The sequence below is a fragment of the Alnus glutinosa genome, chromosome 3, assembly GCF_958979055.1.
Source record: "Alnus glutinosa chromosome 3, dhAlnGlut1.1, whole genome shotgun sequence".
Lineage (NCBI taxonomy): Eukaryota > Viridiplantae > Streptophyta > Magnoliopsida > Fagales > Betulaceae > Alnus > Alnus glutinosa.
The window spans coordinates 41,068-67,390 of NC_084888.1; the positions used below are offsets into that span (position 1 = coordinate 41,068).

The 26,323-nt window shown below is 40.5% G+C and overlaps 1 protein-coding gene and 1 pseudogene across 1 annotated transcript in view; both read left to right on the plus strand.

Annotated features, from left to right (window-relative positions):
• Positions 1-26,323, plus strand: part of LOC133862956 (uncharacterized) — a 91,938-nt gene that overhangs the window by 30,030 nt on the left and 35,585 nt on the right. Inside the window, exons 11-13 of the mRNA XM_062298883.1 lie at positions 9,624-9,982; positions 13,403-13,733; positions 20,191-20,402. Coding sequence (XP_062154867.1) covers positions 9,624-9,982; positions 13,403-13,733; positions 20,191-20,402 — 902 coding nt within the window. The remainder of the gene's footprint in view (positions 1-9,623; positions 9,983-13,402; positions 13,734-20,190; positions 20,403-26,323) is intronic.
• LOC133865064 (5S ribosomal RNA) lies at positions 16,185-16,303 on the plus strand (annotated as a pseudogene).

The following is a 26,323-nucleotide window of genomic DNA, read 5'->3' on the forward strand; positions in this document are numbered from 1 at the left end:
GCGCAAGTCATTTTTTGGTGAAAGCCTCGATCTTAGCAACTTCATGAAGACATTAGAGAGGTTGCAAGAGGAAATCGGGCATTGCCTTTCGGGTTTAGCCTTGTTGCAAGATAGTCTGTTGGGTAGTTGGCCAAAGCTCTCCGGCTCTCGCCCCAAACCCAGGACCCAGCTTGCTTCCTTGGGCGTGAGAGTCCCCCGACCCAAACCCAAAATGTCGACGGGCTCTCCATCTGCCCCAGCTCCTTCGACGCTAGCCCATGACCCAAAAGGAAAAGCCCCCTTGGTTGTCCCCATCAATCAGCCCAAGTCTGCTTTCAAGGCCAAGGTTTGTTCGGGCCCCTGCCCCATCTTGGATCCTCCTTTCTCTCTGGGCTCAGGCGACCCTGGTGCCTCAACATCATCTTTGAAGGCGTCTCCACCGGTCCTAGATGCTAGTCATCCGCCCCCAGCCGATCGTACCCCCTCTCGGCCCTGATCGTCGGAGACTGTGCCACCCAGGCCTGCCTCTTCTTCTTCGGGCTCAGGGGACCCTAATGCTCCATCGTCTTCTTTGAAGGTGTCTCCATCGAACCTGGACCTCGGTGTTCTGCCCCCAGCCGGTCGTCTTCCCTCTCAACCCAAATTGCCAGAGTCTGTGTCACCCAGATCCACTGAGGGAACCGAGGTGGTGTAGACCCTTGTACCTATGGTGGCTTACCCTTAGGCGCGAGAGCAGCCCCTCCTCTCAGTAAACCCAGGTGGCGCATCCCCTTCTCTGGAGGCCCTGACGATCGCGTCACTCAGGCTCTCTTCTGGCGTCCTAGTCAATTCTCCGCTTCAGGTGGCCTTGGATCCCTCGGTTGGGAAGGCCCTCATGCCTCTGATGGCTCACTACCCGTCGAACCAGCAGCTTCTCCACCCCATTGGGCCCTCCGGCAATTCAGCAGTGCCACTTTCCTCAGCATTCTAGGATCTCCCCAGCGCGCTCCCTGGCCCCCCCTCTCTGCCCCACTCCCTATGGTGGCAGTCCCCCCTCGGGTGGCAGGTGGCAGGTGGCTTGGAGATGGTGTTATTTGCTGAGGTTGAACCCTCCTCCCTGGCTTGTTGTCCACCACCTAAGACTAAGCGGAAGGTCGTAGAGCGATCTTCGGATTGGGTTTTGCAGATGTTAGAGGAGTTTAGTCATTATGTGGGCCTTTCTTGCGATGGTTTCGAAGGAAGACTTTCGTCTTTGTTTTCAGATATTATAGCAAATCATGAAGCTCAGGGGGCGGGCTCCCATTCGAAAGTGGGTAAAAAAGGTGTAAGAGATATCAATGGTCTGTTCAGCTCCATCAACTACGACGCTCACAGTGGCAGTGTTTCTCGTGGTAGGAACAAGGGGAGGGATGAAAGAGGTTCCACATGAATCCCAGGCTGATTTCTTGGAATGTTAGAGGGCTGAATCAAGGTGGCAAGCGGTTAAAAATCAGAAATCTCCTTAGGCAATGGAAGGCTGACATCATATGCTTGCAAGAAACTAAATCGGAGCTTATTACTAACAGTATTGTGTGAAGTTTATGGGGGTGCCAGTTTAGTGATTGGTGCTATCTTCCTTCTAGTAGGGCCTCTGGTGGTATCCTGCTAATGTGGGATAGGAGGGTTATGGAAATATTTGAGGTGTGTGTGGGGGAATACGTTGTGGCTTGCTCTTTTAGAAATATTGAAGACTACTTTTCTTGGGCTTTTGCCAGGGTCTACGGTCCTAACCTCGACAGCCACCGTAGGTCTCTATGGGGCGAATTGGCTGGTTTGCTCAGTTTGTGGGATTTACCTTGGTGCATTGGTGGTGATTTCAATGTCATCCGCTTTCCCTGTGAAAGATTAGGAGTCACCCGTCTTTCTTTTGCGATGACGGAGTTCTCTGATTTTATTTCAGAACAAGGTCTCATGGACCTTCCCCTTGCAGGAGGGTCGTTCACGTGGTCCAATAATTCCTCTTGGTCTAGGCTTGACAGGTTTCTTGTTTCTTCGGATTGGGAAGCTAGATATCCTGGGTTCTTCTAGAAGGGGGTTCCTCGTTTGTGCTCTGACCACTTTCCTATCCTCCTCGCCTACAGCGGCATCCAAGGGGGGAAAAGACCTTTCAAGTTCGAGGATATGTGGCTGCAAGAAGAAGGTTTCGTGGATAGGGTGAGGCTTTGGTGGGCGTCTTATTCCTTTCAAGGCTCCCCTAGCTTTGTCCTTGCTAAAAAATGGAAGGCATTAAAGGTCGACCTCAAATTATGGAATGAACAGGTGTTTGGAAATGTGGATTCCCTTAAAAGAGGTCGCCTTGAAGATTTGCGCATGCTTGATAGGCTTGAGGCAGAGAGAGGTTTAGACTCTGAAGAGCTATTGAGGAAAAGCCTGATTGCTAGTGATCTGGAAAGAGTTATTCTCCAAGAAGAAATTAGTTGGAGACAAAAATCCAAGGTCCTTTGGCTAAAAGAAGGTGACAAATGCACAAAGTTCTTTCACCGGATTGCTAACTCAAACAGGAGATCCAACTCCATAGAATCTTTGTCTGTTAATGGCTCAATCACTTCAGATCAATCGGCCATCAGAGATCATATTGCTCAATTTTATGAGTCCCTTTTTTTCTGAGCAGTACAACTGAAGGCCCAGGTTGGATGGCCTTGCTTTCAACTCTTTAGCTTCAGAGGAGGCTGCTCAGTTGGAGCTTCCTTTTGAGGAAAGGGAGGTCCTAGAGGTGATGAAAGGTATGAACCGAGATAAGGCTCTGGGTCCCGATGGCTTCCCCATGGCTGTTTTCCAAGACTGCTGGGACGTGATCAAATCTGATATCATGGGGGTCTTTTTTGATTTCCATGCTCATAGCAAATTTGTGAAAAGCCTCAACGCCTCCTTCATTGCCTTAATCCCCAAAACTTCTGGGGCGTTCGATCTCACGGACTTTCGGCCTATTAGCCTCGTGAGTGGTGTTTATAAGATTATTGCTAAAGTTCTTGCTAATAGAATGAGTTGTGTTATGGAGAAGATTATCTCAAAGCCTCAGAACGCTTTTGTTAAAGGTAGACATATTTTGGACTCAGTCCTCAAAGCCATCGAATGTTGGATAGCAGCATCAAGTCTGGTAATCTTGGGGTGCTTTGCAAGTTGGATATTACGAAGGCTTTTGACCACATCATCTGGAAGTTCTTATTGTACATGCTGAAAAGATGCGATTTCGGGGATAAATGGGTCTCTTGGATTTCACACTGCATTTCTTTGGTGCGCTTCTCTGTTTTGGTTAATGGTTTGTTGTTTGTCTTCTTCAATAGTTCTAGAGGGCTGAGACAGGGCGATCCTCTTTCTCCCCTCCTGTTTGTAGTTGTCATGGAGGCTTTGAGCAAAATGCTTTTTGTTATTGTTGACAATGGTCGTCTCTCAGGCTTTTCTGTGGGTTCTAGGCCTCCCCGTGATCAACATCTCTCACTTGTTGTTCGCAAATGACACCTTGGTCTTCTGTGAGGCTAACATTAGTTACCTTAGCTACCTGCGTGTTCTCTTATTTTGCTTCGAAGTTGTCTCTGGCTGAAAGGTCAATATGGCCAAATCCCTCTTGGTCCCTATTGGCAACGCGGACAATGTTGCTGAGTTGGCTGCGGGACTTCCTCTTTTCCCATGAAGTACCTTGGTATGCCGCTTGGGGCGTGTTACAAGGCTATGTCTATCTGGGAAGATATCGTGGTTAAGATGGAGCATCACTTGGGCAGTTGGAAAATGTTGTATTTGTCCAAGGGTGGTAGGGTTACCCTCATCAAGAGTACCCTCTCCAATCTCCCTACATACTTCATGTCTCTCTTTCCCATTCCTGTTCATGTGGCCAATCACATTGAGAAACTCCAAAGAGACTTTCTATGAGGTGGGATAGGCAATGAATTTAACTATCACTTGGTTAGATGGGACAAGGTTTGCTCTCCGATCTCTGATGGAGGGTTGGGGATCAAAAATTTGAGGGCTTTCAATTGCGCCTTGCTAGGCAAATGGCTATGGTGCTTTGGGTCTGAGAGATATGCATGGTAGAGAGTCGTGGTGGATTCTAAATGCAGTAGCCTATGGGGCGGGTGGTGTTCTCTCGAGCCGATAGGTGCCTTTGGGGTGGGAGTGTGGAAGAACATCAGAAAAAGTTGGGATTTGTTCACTCGATTCACTAGATTTGTCGTGGGGGATGGCTTCAAGATCAGCTTTTGACATGATTTGTGGTATGGGGACACGACTCTCAAAGTAGCTTTTCCAATTTTATTTGGTATTGCCCGTGTAAAGGACGCCGTTGTTGCGGATAATTTGGAGCATTTGGGCGGCTCAATCCAGTGGAACATGAGATTCACTAGGGAGGCCCACGATTGGGAGGTGGATGTTTTTGCTTCTTTCTTCCAAGTGTTGCACTCAATCAAAGTGAACAAAGACAGTGAAGACAAGTTGTAGTGGGTCTCCTCCAAAAAACGAGCGTTCAAAGTGATGTCCTTTTACTCCTTAGCTTGCTCTGGAAGTAGCAATTTTCCTTGGAAAAGTGTTTGGCGCACTCAAGCTCCCTCAAGGGCTACCTTCTTTGTGTGGACCACGGCTCTTGGCAAAATTCTCACCCTGGACAACTTCAGGAAACAACATGTTATCGTGATAAATGGATGCTATATGTGTAAAAAGACTGGGGAGTCCGTAAATCATCTCCTTCTTCACTGCGATGTGGCTTCTGCTTTGTGGAGCTCTCTCTTCAGTCGCTTCGGGATGTCATGGGTTATGCCCATACGGGTTATCAACTTGCTTTCGTGTTGGTGGTCCTTTGGAAGGTCAAGGAGCGCTGTGGTTTGGAAAATGGCGCCTATTTGCCTCTTTTGGTGCTTATGGAGGGAAAGAAATAATATGAGCTTTTGAGGACTTGGAAAGTACCTTGGAAGAGATTCTTTTCTCGTTCTACCATTCTTTGTATTTTTTGACTACGGTTTATGTCCGTCCTTTGTCTTTTTCTTTTCCTGACTTTCTCACTTGCTTTTCTCTTTCTAACTAGGTGTTTTCCTAGTGTACTAATGGGCGCTTTACGTTTTTTTTTTATAAGATTGGATTCTTACTTATAAAAAAATTAAAAATAAAATAAAATACACATCAAGAAATTCTAAGAAATTAGAAAAACGAAAATAATGTAGTTTTTAATTCATATATGTACTGCTATTCACCATATATATATAAGTAAAGATATTTATCATTTTGTTTCACTAACTCAAGTAAATTTGAACTGTGCTAGCCTATATATTATATAAATCCATTTGGATGGTTTGGATTTATAAATACTTTATTCAAAGCATTGAAAATGAATGAGGCCTTATCTATCTATCTATCTGTAAAATGGGAAACAATATAATAAGACTGCACCCTAACAAAACTTTTTTTGGATAAGTAATTGCAATAATATAAAAAGCGCAAAGGGGCGTAACCCTTATACACGGAAAGTATACAAGAGAACCCCTAACAGGGACGAACAGAGAATAAATTTAAAAATTCAATATAAGTAAAAGAGCTCAAACTATGATGGGGCGCTATCCAAAAATATAAAGTATTGAGCAACCGCTTCCGTAGCTCCACCATGGATGTCTCTACATCTTCAAACAGCCTAGCATTCCGTTCCCTCCAAATACACCACAGCAAGCATAAAGGAGCTAACCGCCAAGCCTCTATAGCATGACCACCCCCAAGCGCCGCCCCCCAACTATTCAGCAACTCCAACACCGTACGTGGCATAACCCACTCAACCCCAAATAAAGTAAGGACATAGCTCCAAAGAGCCTGGGCGACCTCGTAGTGAAGCAACAAGTGATCAATAGACTCTCCACTCTTCTTACATAAACAACACCACTCAATTACTATCACTTTCCTCTTACGTAAGTTATCATGCGTCAATATTTTGCCCAAAGCAGTTGATCAAACGAAGAAGGCCACCCTAGTTGGAGCCTTAACACGCCAAATATTCTTCCAAGGGAAACACGGGACAAAAGGGCCATCTTTCCTAATAAGCTCTTTGTAGAAGGATCTCACCTCAAATAAACCTTTTTTAGAGGGATTCCACACTAACCTGTCACCCTCCCCATGTCGAGCCGAACTGGAGTATAGACGATCGAAGAATGAAAGGACCATATCCAACTCCCAATCCTGGATTTGTCGCGTGAATAGAACATTCCATTGAATAGCACCATTATGAATCACCAAATTATCTTCTACTGTCGCGTCTTTATACCTTGCTATACTAAAAAGAGCTGGAAAGCATTGCTTCAAGGATCTATCCCCACACCACCAATCTTGCCAAAAACTAATATTTGATCCATTCCCCAGTTCAAAACGAACAAAATTACGAAATTCCTCCCACCCCCTCCTAATATGCTTTCATACACCTACTCCAAATGAACCCGAAGCCTCTTTCGAACACCACCCCCCCTTTAAACTCTCAAACTTGGCATCAATCACCAAACGCCATAAAGCCTCTCTCTCCCTACCATATCTCCACAACCACTTACCCAAGAGAGCTCGATTGAACTGGATAAAATTGTGAACTCCCAACCTACCTGTATGCAAAGGTGTGCAAATCTTGTTCCAATTAACTAGATGAAATTTGATCTCGTCACCAATGCCACCCCAAAGAAAATCCTTTCGAATTTTATCAAGACGATTAGCCACCCTCACAGGAATAGGAAACAATGATAAATAATATATGGGGATGTTGGAGAGCATACTATTAATAAGAGTCAACCGAGCACCCTTCGACAAGTATATCCGCTTCCAACCCGCCAACCTCCTTTTCATTTTTTCAATAACACCATTCCAAATAGAGGTGGACTTGTAAGAAGCACCCAACGGCAAACCCAAATAAGTCATAGGCAGAGAAGCAACTCGACATCCAAGAAGATTAGCCATCCTTTCGACATCCTCTACTCCACCAATAGGAACAATTTCTGATTTTCCTAAATTAATTCTCAAGCCAGAAACTGCCTCAAAGCATAAGAAAATACATCTCAGATGTCGAATCTGTTCTTCTTGAGCGCCACAAAAGATCAAAGTGTCATCCGCAAACAGCAGGTGATTCACAACTACGGCCTCGGAATCCCTGGAGCCCACTGAGAACCCAGTCAAATTACCCTGATCCAAAGCGGCAGTCAACATCCGAAAGGAGAGATGACTGGGTAATTCCTTATCTCCATTCAATTCCTTGATAACATCCCACCCTAACAAAACTGATATGGCAGTAATCATTTTTTTATTGAAGAAACAGATTACAAAGGAGACTTACAAGCTGGCCTTAAGTAAATTATAATATCAATTAAATCCAGAAAGGAATCACAATGGAGGCTGTGTAACGGTTTTACGTTTGTTATACGGTGTTCTTAAGAACACCGACTTCGTGGCAAATTTAACTCAACACCATTAAAAGTGTGTTCCCAACAGAAAATTCGTCTGTAGCTTTAATTCTTGTATTACCCAGACAACCACCATTGTAATTTTTAAATTTTTTTGAAACCTGAGAATTACAGCCTCTGGGAGTAGATTCTCAGTTCCACTCTGGCTGTTGAAACTTCCTCTTCTATCCTAAGGTTGGTTAATTCACACCAAGTCCTGTCTAAATTCACTTATTTTCCTTCACAGGCTTTTGCTTGCTTGTATCAAATTCTTGAATAAAATGTACATCATCTATAAATCTGTATCATTTATGCTGTTTACTACTATACATAAGATATATATTTTGTAGTCCTTATCTAGAAGATCTTTTTCCTAGTTGATGGTATAACATGTTTACTGGAAAACAATATTCGTACATAGTGGTTTATGCAGAATTGAAAGAAAATCAAGACATAAGTACCTTAGAAAACCCTAGCTTGAGTAGCATGACTAGCACTGTAACAATCATTATGCAGTAACAGTAATTTATGTTACTGCTCCTACATCAAGTTGGAGCTGTGGTTGGGAAGAAAAAGGTGGTGGTTATTGCTAGGACTATGACCCACAATCATCTGGGCGCCCGTTTGCTGATATTTCGATTATTTATAAAAATAAAAAAATAAAAAAAAACACCTGGGTGCCCGTTTGCTGACATGTTCCACCACCTTTACAGCTGACATGTTCCTCAAAGCTGTTAATTCATTTAATTTGACAGAGCCTTGACTTTGATGAAGTCATTGAAGGATCGAACTACACTCAAATCAAAGTAACTAAAGGACATATAAACAATCTTGGTCCCATTTATTGGCTAGGAATCTTCCCTAGTGAACCCTAGACCACATTGACAATACCATGAAGCATATCTTTCAAAGGGTGAGCAAGTTGTTGGGAAGTTGGAGGGGACAAATGGGCAACCGTTTGGCGTTGCACTTATGGAGGATGGCTCCACTGTGTTTGATGTGGTGTCTATGGCGGGAGCGGAATGCACGCAGCTTTGACAATTGTGAGAATGGTTTGCTAAATTTAAAGAAGTTGGTGCTACAAACCTTGTATTCTTGGAGAGTGGCGTGGAATACTTTGTTTGTTTCTACTTTTTTTGAATTTTTAGATTTATGTTCTTCTTTCTCTATGGATTAGGGGTTATCTTGTATACGTCTTGTGTACTTGGGTTGCACCCTTCTGCTCTTTGAATGAATATACATTATTTATTAAAAAAAAATGATCCAATTCTAGAGTTGAGTAAATAGTGCATCCAAAATTATGCGTCCATTATTTCACTTTGTTTCCCTACACAATCATGACTAATTCGTGGATATTGTTCTTAATTGTTCAAGCAATTTGGAGAGAATCGATCCACACTTTTTTTTTTTTAATAAGTAATTGAATTTCATTAAAACACAAAAGGGCCTAACTCCAATTACACGGGAAGTATACAAGAGAGACACCTATCAAAATAAAGTTAAAAGATTAAGAAAATCATGGACACTAGAAATATGAAAACAATTATAGGCAGCCATCCAGTAGTAAAGGGTTTTGAAGACAAAGGCCTTTAACTTCACCTTTGTCCTTTCACAATCTTCAAAACTTCAATCCTTGCTTTCTCTCTAAATACACCACGTTAAGCAAGATAGAATCCTCTTCCACACTGCTATACTATGATGTCTACCAAATTGTACTCTCCAAAAAGCCAAGAGATCCACCACTCGTTGAGGCATGGTCCTAGTCCACTCATTTTAAGAACAGGTCACATATGAATGCTCCGTACAAATGTTTATGAAATAATTCCATTGGAACCATAAAAGAAGCTTCAAAAAACCCCTTGGCCCAGCCTTATCCCTAGACTTGAAGGTGACCCATGTGTGTTTAGCATTAACTGTGCTTGCATCCATCCCTTGATCTTAGGCATTTTCGTATGTTGTTATGTTTATTTTAACTAATTAAAATACGTGCTATTTGCAAACTCCTATCTATTGTGGGCTCGATGGAGTAACTTTCTTAACAAATTTGACAAACAAATCTTTTAAAAACATTAAATATGGACCATATACTTCTTACCAGTTAACAAGATCAAACATTAACACAATTATTTTCTACTGTCTGGCTTCTCAACATTGCTGGACTCCACCTTTTTTATGTGCAGTTTGAAATAATTTGTTCATTCTTGAATATGGCAGTGTTGACAATTCATCAGTTGTATGCAGGTTTATTGTATGGTGGCACATCCTTTGCAGCCACACCTTGTTGCTACTGGAACCAATATTGGTGTTATTATCAGTGAGTTTGATGCCAGATCTCTTCCAGCTGTAGCTTCCCTGCCAACACCATCAGGAAGCCGGGAGCATTCTGCTGTGTATGTAGTTGAAAGAGAATTAAAGCTACTAAATTTTCAGTTGTCCAACACAGCAAATCCATCTCTTGGAAATAATAGCTCCTTATCAGAAACAGGAAGGTTTAAGGGAGACTTGTTTGAACCATTACCTGTCAAACAGGTTAAAAAGCACATTAGCACTCCCGTTCCACATGATTCATATTCAGTTCTTTCTGTAAGCTGCTCAGGGAAGTAAGTTGCTTCTGACTTCTGCTTTAACACTGTTGATATTGGTTTTCAAATGTGTCTATTTTGAAGCTATCTAGAAGATGATATTGGACACAGACTTGCAATTGCATTGAACTCGCTCATTATTTCATTGTTTCCACTTTGTAGTATTTTTTCTTTTTCTTCTTGTCTTTTTAGGCTGAGTGGGAGGGAATTAAGCTTTCTTTTTATAATTTTAGCAGCCAGACTAACTGTATGCTATTTACCACGTCTCTATACTCCATCCACATTGCTAATAAATGCTTGGATAGCAGGATTAGGCATGGTGTTCCAGGTGTGCTTTGTAAACTTGATATTGAGAAGGCCTACAATCATGTTAACTGGGAGTTTCTTTTGTATTTGTTGAGGAAATGTGGCTTTGGGGAGAAATGACGTGATTGGATAGCACATTGTATTTCTTTAGTGCGTTTTTTCTTCTTGGTGAATGCTTCCTTTCGGTTTCTTTAGTAGCTCTTGTGATCTGAGACAAGGAGATCTTCTATCTCCTCTGCCTTTTGTCATTGTTATGGAGGCGCATAGTAAAATTATTTTTGCTACTGCAGATGGGGGCTTTCTTTCAGGCTTTTCTGTGGGGTCTAGAAACTTTGATATGCTTCATATCTTCCATCTTCTGTTTGCAGTATGACACATTGATTTTTTGCGGGGCTAACCCAGTTCACATCCATTATCTGCATGCCTTATTCTTATGCTTCGAAGCTATATTCGGTTTGAAAGTTAATTTGGCCAAGTTAGATTTGGTTCTCGTGGGTGATGTCCATAATGTTGACGGGTTGGCCAGTGTTCTGGGTTGTGTGGTGTAATGGTGTTATTGAAAAGATTGAGCGTCGTTTGGTAGATTGAAAAAAGATGTACTTGTTTAAGGATGGAAGGATTACTTTAATCAAGAGTACCCTCTCCAATTTACCTACATATTTTATGTCTTTCTTTCCTCTTTCTACTGTGTTGCCAATCACATAGAAAAGCTACCATGAGATTTCTTATGGGTGGGCTAGGTGATGAGTTCAAATTTCACACGATTAGTTGGTCCAAGGTTTGTTCCTTGATATCTGAAAGAGGGTTGAGGGTTCAAAACTTGCTTTTGTTTAACTGTGCTCTTTTGGGGAAGTGGCGTTGGCGCTTTGTGCATGAGAGAGATGCTTTATGGAGAATCGTAATGGACACTAAGTATGGTAGCTCGTGGGGTGGGTGCTATTCTTATGAGGTTCATGGGTTGTATGGGGTGGCGTTATGGAAAAATATCAGAAGGGAATGGGAGGAGTTTTCTGGTCATATTGGGTTTGAGGTGGGTAATAGTTCCAAGATTAGATTTTGGCATGACTTGTGCGGGGATCATGCACTTAACAATTTTTTTTTTTTTTTTTTTTTTTTTTTTTTTTTTTCTGTTTTCTATAGTATTGCTCGCGCAAAAGATGCTTCAATAGCAGATTACTTGGAGTTATCTAGTGGTTCTCACCAGTGGAATATAAGCTTTATTAGCGCGGCTCATGACTGAGAAATGGATGTCTTTACCCTTTTTGTTTATTTTTTTAATTTGTTGCATTCTCTTAAATTGAGACAGGGAGGTGAAGACAAGTTAAGCCGAGTCCTTTCCAAGAGAAGGATGTTTGATGTAAGGTCTTTCTATAACGTCCTTGTACCTCATGAGAGTGCCCGTTTCCCTTGGAAGAATATTTTGGTGGCATAATGTTCCCTTGACAGCGGCCTTTTTTGCTTGGACAACCGACCCAGATAAAATTCTAACCATGGATAACCTAAGAAAACGGACATGTCATTGTGATTGAATGGTGTTGTATGTGCAAAAGAACTTAAAGAAGTAGAGTGATTGTGGATCATCTTGTTCTTCATTGTGAGATCGCTAGTGCTTTGTGGAGTGCTATGTTTAGTCTTGGGTTATGCCTAGAAGAGTATTGGACCCTTTCGCTTGTTGGAGAGCGTTGGGAGGTGGGCCTTAGCGTGTAGAAGTTCTTGCCTTTTGTGATGTCTTTGGAGAGAAAGAAATGATAGACGTTTTGAATATTGTGAGAGGACAGTCATAGAACTAAAGTCTTTCTTCTTGGAAACTCTTTACCACTGGACATCTGCTTTAGATTTTTTAATTTGCTTAGTTTTCATAACTTTCTTAACTTCTTCTTTGGTCCCTCCCCTCTCTTCTTTGGAGTTGCTGAGCCAGGGCCTTGGTTTGCTTGCCCCGGATCTAGTTTTTGTTCGTGTCTTCTCAGCGGTCTTGTGTTCTTCGCAGCAAGCTTCTCCTGCGGTTGCTTCGGGTCAGGCAAAAGCTCTCTAGGCCTGGAAAGCAGACTGTGGTTCAGCTTTTCCTGGTGTTTCCTCAAGGGCAGAGAGATGGGTGAGCGACTTCGTCTCTCGTTTCCCATGATGTCAGAGTCTCGGGCGCCTATCTATCATTCGGAGTCTAAGTCGGTGATGAGGTATTCTCGGAAGCGAAAGGATGCGCAGCTGAACAAGTTTTTGTTAGCTGAGTCTTTGGCGGCGATCACCGCCTCTCCTTCTTCACTGGACCATCATCCTTCGCCCCCATTGGAGTCCGTGGCAGTTAGGGAGCCTCCAGTCAGCTTTTATCAGTGTGGGTTCCTTCTTCCGCACAACCATTCTTCCCCGCCGCTTGAGGTGTGTGAATCTTTGAGGGGAGGTGTTTCCGAAGAGGTTGTAGGTTCTCCCGGGGTAGTGTTCGACGTTGCGCTGCCCCCAAACTGTGGGGATTTCCTTTGAGGGAAACGTAAAGGGTTTTTTGGATGTCATGGCTCAAGTGGTTGAGGGGTAGCGTCTTGAGGTCCCAATCTCCACTCCTAAGGTTAAAGGGAATAGAAAACTTCATAACCTTGAGTGCAATATCAATTATGATGCTAGGATTCTTGGTTCTACTCGGGGAAAAAGCAAGAGGGCTGCTGTGATGTAATGTTATGGAAGGTTTTTGGGTTTTTGTTGGGGTGCTTCGGGTTTTTTGCTGTGGTTGGGTCTTTGTGGGTGTTTTTTTTCTTGTCTTTTTTGCTCTTTCTAAGTTTGCGTCCTTTTGTATACTCAGGGGCGCCTTCATCTTTTATAAAATTTCTCTTATCAAAAAAATAACTTTCTCAACTTGTTTTCCTTTTCTAGCTAGGTATTTCTCTTGTATACTCCTTGGGTACTTGGGTTGCGCCTTTTGTGCTTTTAATGATATTTCGTTTACCGACTAAAACAGAAACCAAGTCTCTATAAATGTCTCATTCTCTGCCTTAGAAATGTTAATTGGGATTTGTCAGTGTTGCATTGCTTCTTCTTCTTCTTTCTTTTTTTTTTTTTCTTTTTTTTTTTTCAGATCTATTGATGTAGAGGTGGTGTAATCTCATAGTATTGTAGCTGCTCTCTTACCGCACAATTTTGTTGCAGGTATCTTGCAATTGTATGGCCTGATATTCCTTACTTCTCTATCTACAAGGTTAGTGACTGGTCAATTGTTGATTCAGGCAGTGCAAGGCTTCTTGCTTGGGATACATGTCGTGACAGATTTGCTATATTGGAATCTGCATTGCCTCCTAGAATTCCCATTATTCCTAAGGGTGGTTCATCAAGAAAAGCAAAAGAAGCTGCTGCAGCAGCAGCACAAGCAGCAGCAGCAGCTTCTTCTGCTGCTGCTGCAGCCTCTGTCCAAGTCCGTATCTTGTTGGATGATGGGACATCAAATATATTAATGAGGTCTATTGGTGGCCGCAGTGAACCGGTAGGGTCTCTTTTGCCTAATTTTTAGCTTTTCAGTCAATTATTATGTGCGTCTGAGTTTCAGAATATTTTAGGTGGTTTTAAAAAAACACTTGCTTTTACTTATAAAAAAGGAGTAGAAGAATATTTTAGGTTTTTCCCCTTCTGACATTTTGAACTTTTCATAGTAGGGAGATGATTACCTTTTATAAAATATTAACTTAGTAGTTTTGGATATATCCACAATATCCAATGCTTATCTAGTGGCTCATAGGAGAGTTCTTATATTACACTTGATCAACCATTTCTTATGCTTGGTTTACTCTCTTGGTATATTTTCTTAGTGCGTAGGATCTCTTTTCCATTATTTGATTGGACATTTGATACACTTAGACAATTGCATCATGTTAAGTAATTATTGAAGATATGCAGCTGATATGATTTGATTTTATTCAGGATTTGATTTCCAGATTTGATTTCCTTTCCATACATTTTCTCATTTACTGTAATTCCACATTAGAGTGTGTTGTTTCTCTATATCAATAAGTGTAAATGTATCATTGAATAATTGAGAAATAATAAGAATTCTTCCTCCTTATCTTTCGTCTTGGTACTAGAGCGCGTGGTTGTTTTTTTACATTAGAGTGTGTTGTTTCTCTATATCAACAAGTGTAAATGTATCATTGAATAATTCAGAAATGATAAGAATTCTTCCTTCTTATCTTTCGTCTTGGTACTAGAGTGCATGGTTGTTTTTTTTGTTTCTTTGGGTTGTTTGTTGGTTTCGTGGCTGTCGGCAAACTCACGCTCAGTCTATGCTAGTTGCCACAGAAGACCCACGTTAGAGATTCTTCTGGAATGCCTGAGGTGTTTTGGGTGATTCTGTGCTGCCAATGTCAACGATGAACCTGTGTCGATCAAAACTTCTCATTTTGTTGGCTCAGGTTGTGTGAAGGGGAATTTTATGTGGGTGAGAAGAATCGGCGACAACATCTAAGCTGTTTTTGGGAGAATCATGGCGTTCTGATATAGCCGTAAAGTTTTTCCGGCAGCTCTGTGCACCGGCGAGTGGTGGAGGAGATCTGCGGATGAGACGTGATTTGGGTTGTTTTGGTTGAATCAATTGATCAAGAGAGAGTTTTCTTGGTTATTTGGCTAGTTCTGGGTGTTTGTTGACAAAAGAAGATGAAGAAGAAGTTTTAGTGGCTTCAACACGTTCTCCTGCAGCTGCACCAGTGGTTCTGGAAGTGAGAAAAATGCCAGGTCTAAGGTTGAATGAAAAACAAGAAGTCGTATCGAGTTATTCCAAACGACATGTTGTTCATTGCTGAGAAAAGGACATGTCATTCAGTGCTGATTACTAAACTATAGGCCATTTAGCAAGAGCAAAGCAAAAAAAATGATGTTGATTTGCATTTGTTTTGATGTTTGAATTCTAGTTTCTTGCTCTTTAATCTCTTTTGAGCTCGTGTGTTGTGTGTTGGAACTATTTGGTTGGATGTTTGAATTAAAGATGTAGGCAACGAGTTTGACCTCAGAAACTTGCAAAAAGGGAATAGAAAGTCGAGTGACCTCCCATAGAGGGAATCCAACTCTCCATACATGAAGCTCAAGATCTCAAAAACTTGTTAGAGATTTCGTGGCTGTCCTACAAAAGGTCGAGGGGGTCGTTCAGGAGGTAGACTCAGCTCTTGGGCCAATCATACTTCGATAGTGGAGAATAATTTTTCCACACCCGATTCTATTTCTACTTTTGCTGATACTCGCATTTTTAGCATGTAAGAGGTAGCCACGCTTCATCGACTTATGTCACGACTGGAAACATTTGTTGGTGTTTTTAACAAGTAAGAGATAGACACACTTTGTCGGCTTATGTCGCGACCGGAAACATTTGTTATTGCACCCTCCTCCTTTGCTTGTATGTCATTTGACCATGACTCTGAATGCATCTACTACTCCATGTGATGATTCTTGGATCATTGACTTGGGGGCCTCCAATCACATGAGTGGTATATCTTGACTTCTTGTAATCTTTGTGCAAGTCAGGATAGCCAATGACTCTCGATCATTAGTGTTTCATAAAAGCTCCATTTATGTCACACTATCTATGTCATTGTCGTATGTCCTTCATATACAGATTTTGTAGCCAATTTATTGTCCATGGCTCGTATTACCCGTGAGTTAAATTGTAGAGTCATCTTCTATTATAATTATTGTTTTTTTCCAGGATCTAGTTACAGGGAGAATAATCGTCAGCAGTAGCTTGAGAGATGGTATGTACTATCTGGATTCTCAGCCCACACAAGGTTAGCTCACAGAGCATGGAGGCTTATCACACTGTTCAGTCAAATGACTCTGCAGCAAGGATTTGACTTTGGCATTAGCGGCTAGGGCATCATTTTTTTTTTCAAAAAAAAAAAAATTCCGTTATTGCAACGGATGTTTCCTTTTTTTTGCATAATCTTGTTTCTGAGGGTGCAATCATACTAGCACTAATGCATCGGATCCCATTAGAACTTTGCAGTTTAGCGTGCTTGGACGAGAGTAGTACTAGGACGAGTGACCTCTTGGGAAGTCCTCGTGTTGCACCCCTCGTTTACTTATCGAAAAACAGTTTCAGTGTGAAAGTTTGTGAACTTGCTAAACATCATCGAGTGTCATTCTCTCCTTGTATAACCAAAAGCAACACGCCTTTTGTTATGGTTCATATTGATGTTTGAGGTCCTTCACAGGCGGTCTCTTTATCTGGTCATCGATGGTTTGTATCTTTTATTGATGACTTTTCTCGAACCACCCGGGTCTTTTTGGTTAAAGATAAAAGTGAGATGTCCTATGTTTTTCCGATATTTCATTGTATGATTTTGGCCTAATTTAAGGCCTCTATCAAAATTGTTCATTTCGATAATGGGGCTGAGTATCTGTCTAGTAGTCTTGGTACCTTTTTTTTTGTGAACATGGTATTATCCATCAAACCGCTTGTGTTGATACTCCCCAACATAATGAGTTGCAGAGCGGAAAAATTGCCATCTTCTTGAGGTAACTCGGTTGTTAATGATTGATATGCATGCCCCTAAATCTTATTGGGGTGATTCCTTACTCATTGCAACATATCTCATCAATAGGATGCCCTCACGTATCTTATATTTCAAAACACCTCTTGAGGTGTTGTCCCCACCTTTATCTACTTCCAAATGTGTCTTTCCAAAGGTTTTTGGTTGTGTTTGTTTTGTTCACATTCATAGTCCGACTTGGGGTAAATTAGATCCCTGTGCTCTCAAATGTATTTTCGTGGGTTATTCCCCTACTCAGAAGGAGTATAAATGTTATAATCCCCCTTCTTGGAAGCTTTTATCTCAATGGATGTTACCCTTTTTGAGTGGCAATCATATTTTATATCCACCAACACTTCTCTTCAGGGGGAGAGTCCAAGTGAAGAGAAGTTTTCTATGAGTGGTCCTTTACCCGTCTCTGCTCTTGTGCCAAAGCATGACAAACAACATCCGCTTGTTGACGAGTCTCCTACTAATGAGTCGTGTGAGCCACCTCCAATGAAGGACCTGAGAGTTTACTCCAGATGCTAGAAAAACAAGGCCATTCCTAATGCTATTTGCCAAACATCTGACCCTAACTCGGGTAACAATACTCCTACCTCTGATTTAAATTCTTCAATACCTGTTATTGATGATATGAATTTGCCTATTGCTCAACGTAAAGGGGTGAGATCTTGTACTCAACACCCTATCTCTAACATTGTATCCTATCAGCATCTTTCACCCTCGTATTGTTCCTTTGCATCTAAATTGTCTTCCTTGTCTATTCCTTAAAATTGACAGGAGGCAATTAGTAATCCAAAGTGGAGGGAAGCGATGCAAGAAGAGATGAAAGCTCTACACAAAAATAACACATGGGAGCTAGTCGAGTTGCTTAATGGAAAAAAGGTGGTTGGATGCCAATGGGTGTTTATAGTGAAGCATAAGGCCAATGGGGAAGTGGAAAGATATAATGCCAGATTGGTTGCTAAAGGCTTTACTCAGACGTATGAGATATACTACGAGGAGACCTTTCCCCCCGGTAGCAAAGATAAATTCTATTCGAGTCCTACATTCTTTGATAGTAAATTTAGATTCACCGCTTATTCTTCGTGGAGAGTTGGAGGAAGTGGTTTACATGGAACTCCCTCCTAGTCTTCACTTCTCCTCAGCCAAAGGTAGAGTGTGTAAATTTAAGAAGGCCCTATATGGGCTGAAATACTCTTCGAGGGCTTGGTTTGAGAGTCTCTTGAGCTATGCAAAGATTTGGCTATAACAAAAGTCAGCCGGATCATAAATTGTTCATCAAACATTTGTCATAGGGAAAGGTAACTACCTTGGTTGTTTATGTGGATGTCATTTAAACTTGAAATTATAATGAGGCTATAGAGGTTGAATAAATATCTAGCCAATGAATTGAGATAAAAGACTTAAAGCCATTTAAAATATTTTATGGGCATTGAAGTTGCAAGATCAAGAAATGGCATCTTCCTCTCCCAACGAAAATATGTTCTTGATCTACTAAAAGAAACATGGATACTCGGTTGTAAGGTCGTTGACATTCCAATAGAGCAAAATAAAAAGTTTGAAGAACGTAATCAAATGCCTCTAGTGAATAAAGGCAAGTATCAATGGGTTATTCTTTGCCTAACATAATCATCTAAAAGTAAAAGGTTATATAGATGCAGATTGGGCTGGGTCTATAATGACCTAGGGAAAAGCGTTTGCCACATCTGCACTTTCACTCCAAAAGCACTAATCAATTTGAAGTTTCTTTAGAATTCCTTATAAAGTTCAGTTTCATCTAGAAACTAAGTAATGTGGGATTTAATACCCATGAATATTTTTATAAACCACTTTATGCGAGCTATTTATTTCTTCCCAAGATGGGACTAAAGTGTTATAAACTCCCCCTCTTAAACGCTACGTCATGCGATGCTTCAATAACACATGACCTGGCGTTACTATGTGGCTCTGATACCAATTGTAACGACCCAGGAAAAAGCGCTAGCCACATCTGCGTTATCACCCCAAAAAGACTAGTCAATTTGGAGTTTCCTTAGAATTCCTTATAAAGCCCAGTTTCACCTAGTAACTAAGCAATGTGAGACTTGGTACCTATGAATATCTTTATAAATTACTCGCTCTATCTGAGCTATTCATCTCTTTCCAATATAGGATTGGAGTGTTGCAGGGTCAGTCACGGATCAAAGATCTACTTCGGGATACTGCACTCTTGTGGTAGGAAATATAGTTACTAGATGTAGTGGTGGTTGCTAGATCTACCCTGAACATAGTAAGAAACATTTAGTGGTTGCTAGATCTGTTTTTTTTTTTTTTTTTTTTTTTTTTTTTTTTTTGAAGTAATGTATATTCATTCAAGGCACATCGGAGTGCAATCCTAGCACACATAAGTATACAAGAGAAAGTTAGTGGTTGCTAGATCTAGTGCAAAAGCTGAATTCTCGAGCCATGCCCCATGGGATATGTGAGTTTTATTATGGTTGAAGATTCTACTGAAAGAACTTGGATATGGTTGTAAGGAGCCTATGAGTCTATACTGCAACAATAAGGCCGCTATTAATATCGCTCGTAATCCTGTTCAGCATGATCAAAGTAAACCCATTGAAATTGATAGACATTTTATGAAGAAAAAATTGCGTGCAAGGTTGATTTGTACATCTTATGTGAAGACATGGGAGCAACTTTCAGATATTTTAACAAAAGAGTGTCCAATAGTGTTCTTCATTCAACCTTGTGCAAACTGGACATGTGAGATATCTTCGCCTCAGGTTGAAGGGAAGTGTTGAAGATATGTGGCTGATATGATTTTGTTTTATTCTAGGATTTGATTTCTTTTCCTTACATTTTCTCAATTATTGTAATTTCATATTACTGTGTGTTGCTTCTCTATATAAACAAGTGTAGATGTATCATTGAATAATTGAGAAATAATAAGAATTCTTCCTTATCTTTCATCTGTAATTTCCGTTATTGTTGGAAAAATTTAGTACTCCACCCTAGGATGTATCCTGCTTTCCTTTTTTGAATATCCCAAAATAATTGTCAACTTTCAAAATGTCGAAGCGTCTTATTTTCGTTGTCCTTTGTTAAACTTAATAATTTCGAAAAGAAAAAAGAAAGATACTCATTAAAAGTTGCCCCTCTTTAAAAGGTTTCAGGGCATTTAGGTAGATTGTCATAATTCTTCTTATTTAAAACCAATGCAATTGGAAGCAAGACATTCGTTTTGGGATGGAATAATTTCAAATTTCACGTTCTTAAACAGTGAAAAGAAACATGCGTCTTTTGCCATATATGTTACTTAACTTTCTATATAGGTTTCTCTTTGAAGTTTCTCCCTTAGAAATTTTGGACATAGAATGTGTTTTTCAGCTTTCTTTTGTGGTAAGGGTTCCTCCTGTGTAACTGAAAATTATCTTTTTGTAGGTCATTGGCTTGCATGGGGGCGCACTACTTGGTGTTGCCTATCGAACATCTAGGAGAATCAGTGCTGTTGCTGCAACAGCTATTTCAACAATTCAGTCAATGCCCTTGTCAGGATTTGGAAGTAGTGGTCCTTCTTCTTTTACTACTTTCGATGATGGATTTTCTTCTAATAAATCTCCAGCTGAGGCAGCAGCAAATTTTCAGCTCTATAGGTGAGAACAATAGCTGTTTCACGTACTAATTTGCTATTAACTTTACATAGGGACACCAATATTGGATTTTTATCCATTACTGTTTATGCTCCAGTCTTTATGAAGTTATTGAATATTAGAGAACTTGATTGATAAATTGTTCATCCAGATGGTCTGACATCTGTAAATGAATGGCGTCTCTTTGTCATGTTCTAACTTACAGAATTTAAGGACACGTTAATTTTGAAACAGATATATTAGAGTAGTTCATATGTTCAATCTAGCCCATCAGGCTGTCCTATTCAGTCACCCTTCTAAAATCATCTTGGCGTCTAGACTGATCTCTTAGAGCACTCCTAATGGCTAATGTATATCTTAATCTAGAATAACTAACAAAAACCCACGTTATCTAGTTTAGCTAATGGGTTTTAAAAGGCATGATACATCCGATTATTTATTCTTAACTCTATATTCTTTTTTATTACTTTTTTCATCGTATTTTTTTACAGTCTTTCTTTTTTTTTTTTTTTTTTTTTAAATAGTCATATTTGTCAACAGTCGTTTTGTTAAAACGGTCATTTCTCTAATGCAAATTTTTTACGGTCATTTTTTCTCAAATGACCATTTTTCTAAGTCATTTTTTAACAGTCGTTTTGTTAAATCTGTTATTTTTCTAACGCAATAATTTTTAAACAATCATACCAATTTAAAGAAAAACATTATCCTTCTATTATTACTAGTGATTAAACAAATGAATAAGTGGCATTGGCAGATAAACAATAGACGTAAAGCAACTTGGAATATTCTCATTGTGCAAGTAAAGTATCACAACTAGTTAGATATTTTATGGAATCTCATTGGCTGCTTCATGTAGAACGTGGAGTGAAAAAAAAAAAAAAAAAACGTGGAGGAAAAAAAAAATAGATATATGAATAGTGCAACTCTACATGTAGAATTGCACCATTTATGGAATTAGGAAAGGCAAGGCCCACGTGAAGTAGGCTTTGGCGGGTTGTGGGTTGTTTTTCTGGTGCTTTTTGGTATTGCTTTGTAGTTCGGTTCGGCTGGCTTGGGTTTTTGGAGTGTCTATTGTGGTTTAGGTCGTCTTCAATAGGCTTGGTCTATGGGTGTCTCTAGGTTTTGTTGTAGTGGGTTTTTTTTTTTTTGGGGGGGGGGGGGCGTTTTAGGGTTTTGTGGGTGTTGTTAGGGTGTTTTGTCTTTTGAGCTTGTTCTTGGGCTTTCGCTTTCTAGTTAGGTGTCTCCTGTTGTATACTTCTAGTGTACGTAGGGGCGCCTTACGCTTTTAATAAAACTAATCTTACTTATAAAAAAAAAGTAAAATCTATTCTAGAGTTTGAATAGATAAGCCAATGGAGTATCTTTTTAACACTTTGGTTATCTATTCTAGCCTAAAGGTGAAAATACATAAGCCATTGAGAGTGCTCTTAAAGCTTTAGTTAGCAGGCTATTATGACCTGATTTATTCAATTGTTAGTTTTTAATTTTTCTTCGAGTTAGTTATTGTAGCTAATGTGCTTAGTTGAAAGAAATGTTTCTAATGAGTTTAATTTTTTGTTATCCTATTTTTCTTTTTCTTTTTTGATAAATAATGTCATATCATTAAAAAGTGCAGACGGGCGCAACCTAGTACACAAGAAGTATACAAAAGTGCCCACAAAAAGATGAAGTAGAAGAGCAAGAAATTAAAAACTCTGCAAACGTAACACGACTTGTGCTATGATGAGTCGAGACCCATACAAATAAAGTATTAAGCATGTTTTGACGCAACTCTAACACCAGCATTTACATCTTCAAAATGCCAAGTATTCGATCGCACATGATACATAAGGGAACCTGCTTCCAAATTTGCTTAACTTGACCACAACCTAACGAATTGCCCCAACTACTCAACAAACAAGCACCCGTCGTGGCATGACCCACTCCGTCCCAAACAAACTATAAAAAAAAGCTTCATATATCCCGTGCAACATCACAGGGAAGTAAGAGGTAGTCAATGGATTTCCCACTCTTCTTGCACATATAGCACCACTCAACCACCACTATATGACACCTACGCAGATTGTCATGCGTCAAGATCTTTTCTAAGGCTGCTGTCCACATAAAAAATGACACCTGTGACGGAGCCTTAACACACCAAATACTCTTCCAAAAAGAGAAAACCTCTTGACTAGCTAAGGCTTTATAGAAAGACTTCACTTCAAAATGCCCCCTCTTAGAGAGACTCCAAACTAACCTGTCAGCAGCTCCATGCCGAATCTGATGAGAATACAACTGCTCATACAAGGAAATGACCATTTCCACCTCCCAATCTTATGCAAGGCGCATAAAGACAACATTCCAATGTGCAACTCCATCTAGCACATACAAATTATCTACCACCCAGGGATCTTTAAATCGAGCAATATTGAACAAAGCTGAATTACAAAGCTTTAGCGGCTTATCTCCACACCAAAGATCATGCCAAAACCGTACATTATACGCATCCCCCACTACCAAACACACAAACTTATAAAAGTTATCCCACCCCCTTCAAATATATTTCCAGACACGCACACCATAAGGCCCCACAACCTCTGAACCAACCACCCCTCAAACTCCCATACTTAACTTCAATCACCAATCTCCATAAAGCCTCCCGCTCCTTAGCAAATCTCCACAACCACTTCCCCAATAGAGCTCGATTAAATTGAATCAAATTTCGAACTCCCAAACCACCTTCCTTAATTGGAGTACAAATTGTGTGCCAGTTTACTAAATGAAATTTTACCTCATCCCCAATACCACTCCATAAGAAATCCTGTTGTAGTCTGTCAAGTCTCTGAGCCATGCTCACAGGAATGGAGAACAACGACAAATAATACGTAGGAATGTTGGAGAGAGTACTTTTAATCAGAGTCAACCGACCACCCTTAGACAAATATAATTTCTTCCAACCAGCTAACTGACTTCCACTTTCTCGATGACTCTATTCCAAATAGAAGTTGCTTTAAAAGACGCTCCCAACAGCAAACCCAAATACAACATCGACAGAGACACAACTCGACACCTAAGGATGTGAGCCAAATTATCAACATTTTCCACCTCGTCAATGGGAACAAGTTCTGATTTTCCTAAATTGATCCTTAACCCTGATGCGGCCTCAAAGCATAAGAAAATACACCGCAAATTTCGAACATGTTCTGCCTGCGCACCACAAAAAATTAAAGTGGCATCCGCAAACAATAGATGATTCACCACTAATTCTTCATTATCCCTGGATTCCACGGAAAGCCTGTCAATAATCACTGGTTCATCGTCGCATTCAACATCCGGCTTAACGTCTGCATAACCATCGTAAACAACAAAGGAGAAAGCAGATCCCCCTGCCTTAGTCCACAAGAACTCGTAAAAAAACCAGACAAAGTGCCCTTCACCAAGATGGAAAATCTTACTGTAGATATACAAAATTCTATCCAATCCCTCCACTTCTCCCTAAAACCACACTGCTGAAGCAAGAAATCCCAATTAACACAATCATTAGCTTTATCCAAGTCCAATTTACACAACAATCCAGCCTCCTCCGACCTAATTCGACTATCCAAGCATTCATTAGCTATGAGAACTGAATCCAAAATTTGCCAACCTTCAATGAATGCATTCTGAGAACTAGAAATAATCTTGCTCAATACTGATTTGAACTTGTTAGCAAGTACCTTGGAAATGAGTTTATAGACCCCTCCCACCAGACTAATCGGCCTAAAATCCTTTACATCCACAGCTTCTATCTTCTTTGAAATTAGAAAAACAAATGTTGCTTTAAAACTCTTCTCAAACTGGTGTCGATTATGAAATTATGAAAACCCAGCCATAATATCTTGTTTCAAAACATCCCAACATTTCTTAAAAAAAAATTGTGAACCCATCCGGTCTCGGCGCCTTATCACCATTCAAGTTTCGCACCACCTCCCACATCTCCTGCTCCTCAAACTCTCGTTCTAACCAAATACCTTTCTCCATATCAATGGATGAAGAAGAAAGCCCATCCACCCTGGGCTCCAAGTACTCTGCTTAATGTACAGTTTGTTATAATAGTGTACTATATGCTCTTTTATCTCCAAGGAATTATTAGACATAGCCCCATTTATCCTCAAAGATTCCACGTGATTGTATCTACGATGCGAATTGGCCATCCTATGAAAGAATTTTGTATTATTGTCCCATTCCTTTAGCCACAAAGCACGAGATTTCTGTCTCCAATTTACCTCCTAAAAAAGAAGCATTTTTTCCAACTCCTTAGTCATATTTGTCTTCCTCATCCGTTTCGCCTACACTAATCCCCGACCCTCATCAATACAATCCAAATCATAAATACCCTCCAATAACTCCTTTCTTTTTCTTCCCCACATCACCGAACACCTCATTCCATTTCTTCAAATTCACCTTTAAAGCTTTCAACTTGTTTGCCAAAACATAACTAGGCAGGCCATGAAACTCATAAGCCCACCAAAGGTTTACTTGTTCCACAAAACCTTCAGATTTCAGCCACATGTTTTCAAATTTAAAATATCTGCTCCCTTCTCTATGTGTCCCCCAATCCAATAGTATAGGAAAATGATCTAATAAAATTCTAGGCAGTCGCCTCTATGTCACCTCAGGGAAATGTTACCCCGGAGATAATAGGAATCTATCAATTTTAGACCATACCTTATCTTCCTGACTATTGGACCAAGTAAATTGATCTCCTTGGAGAGGTAGATCCACCGATCTCTGCACAAAAATGAACTTTGAAAACTCCTCCATTGCTGCAGAAAATCCAGAATCACCCGATCTCTCACTAGGAAACCTAACGACATTGAAATCTCCCCAAAGCACCATGGCATCTACCACCAGCTCATTAAACTAGCCATCTTATCCTACAAAATACTCCTCTCCCTGTCATTATTAGGCCCATACACCCCCCCCCCCCCCCCCCCCCCAAACGCGTACAAAAAATTATCATCGTTGTTGCGCAAAGAACAAGCAATTGTATATCTTCCCACACACTCATCAATCTTCTCCACGACCCACCTATCCCACATAATCAAAATACAACTTGAGGCCCCATATAACACCAATCCACATTTTGGCATCCCCATAAGCTTCGGACCACCTTCCTAGTAATGACTTCCATTTTCGTCTCCAACAAATAAACAAAATCTGCCTTCCACTCTCTGAGTAGCCCTTTAATCCGCAATCTTTTATTCAGCACATTGAGCCCTCTTACATTCCAAATTACTTTTTTGATAAGTAATAAGTTGGTCTTATTAAAAGCGTAAGGCGCCCCTCAATACACCGGCAGTATACAAGAGAACGCACCTAGCTAGAAAGTGAAAAACGAACAAGAAATTCATCAAAGGTAAACGACAACGGTGACACAAAAGCCACCGTCCAAAGATACAACGTATGAAAAAAAGAAGCTAAAATATCCTCCGAGGATCTCTCCAAATCCTCAAAACACCTATCATTTCTTTCCTTCCAAACACACCAGAGAATGCATGTTGGCACCATCTTCCAAATAACAACACTCCTCAGCCTACCAGCCGTCCACCAACACGCAAACAAGTCAAGGACTCTCAGAGGCATAACCCAAGACAAACCAAAACGAGAAAAAATAGCACTCCACATAGCGTATGCAACATCGCAGTGAAGGAGAAGATGATCCACTGATTCCTCGCTTCTCTTGCACATGCAATATCTATCCACCACAATGACATTCCAAATTACTAGTTTAGGCTTCATTAACACTAGAAGAGCTAGTGAGCCCCTATCCTTTCCTCGCCTTCTAATTGAGTGTTCCCCCTTCCTATCATAATTAATGGACCAATCCAACCTCTTTCTCTCCCGCTGGCCTTTCATCCCTGATGTGGAGGTGGCCGTAGACATAGTCTCTACTATTGTTTGAT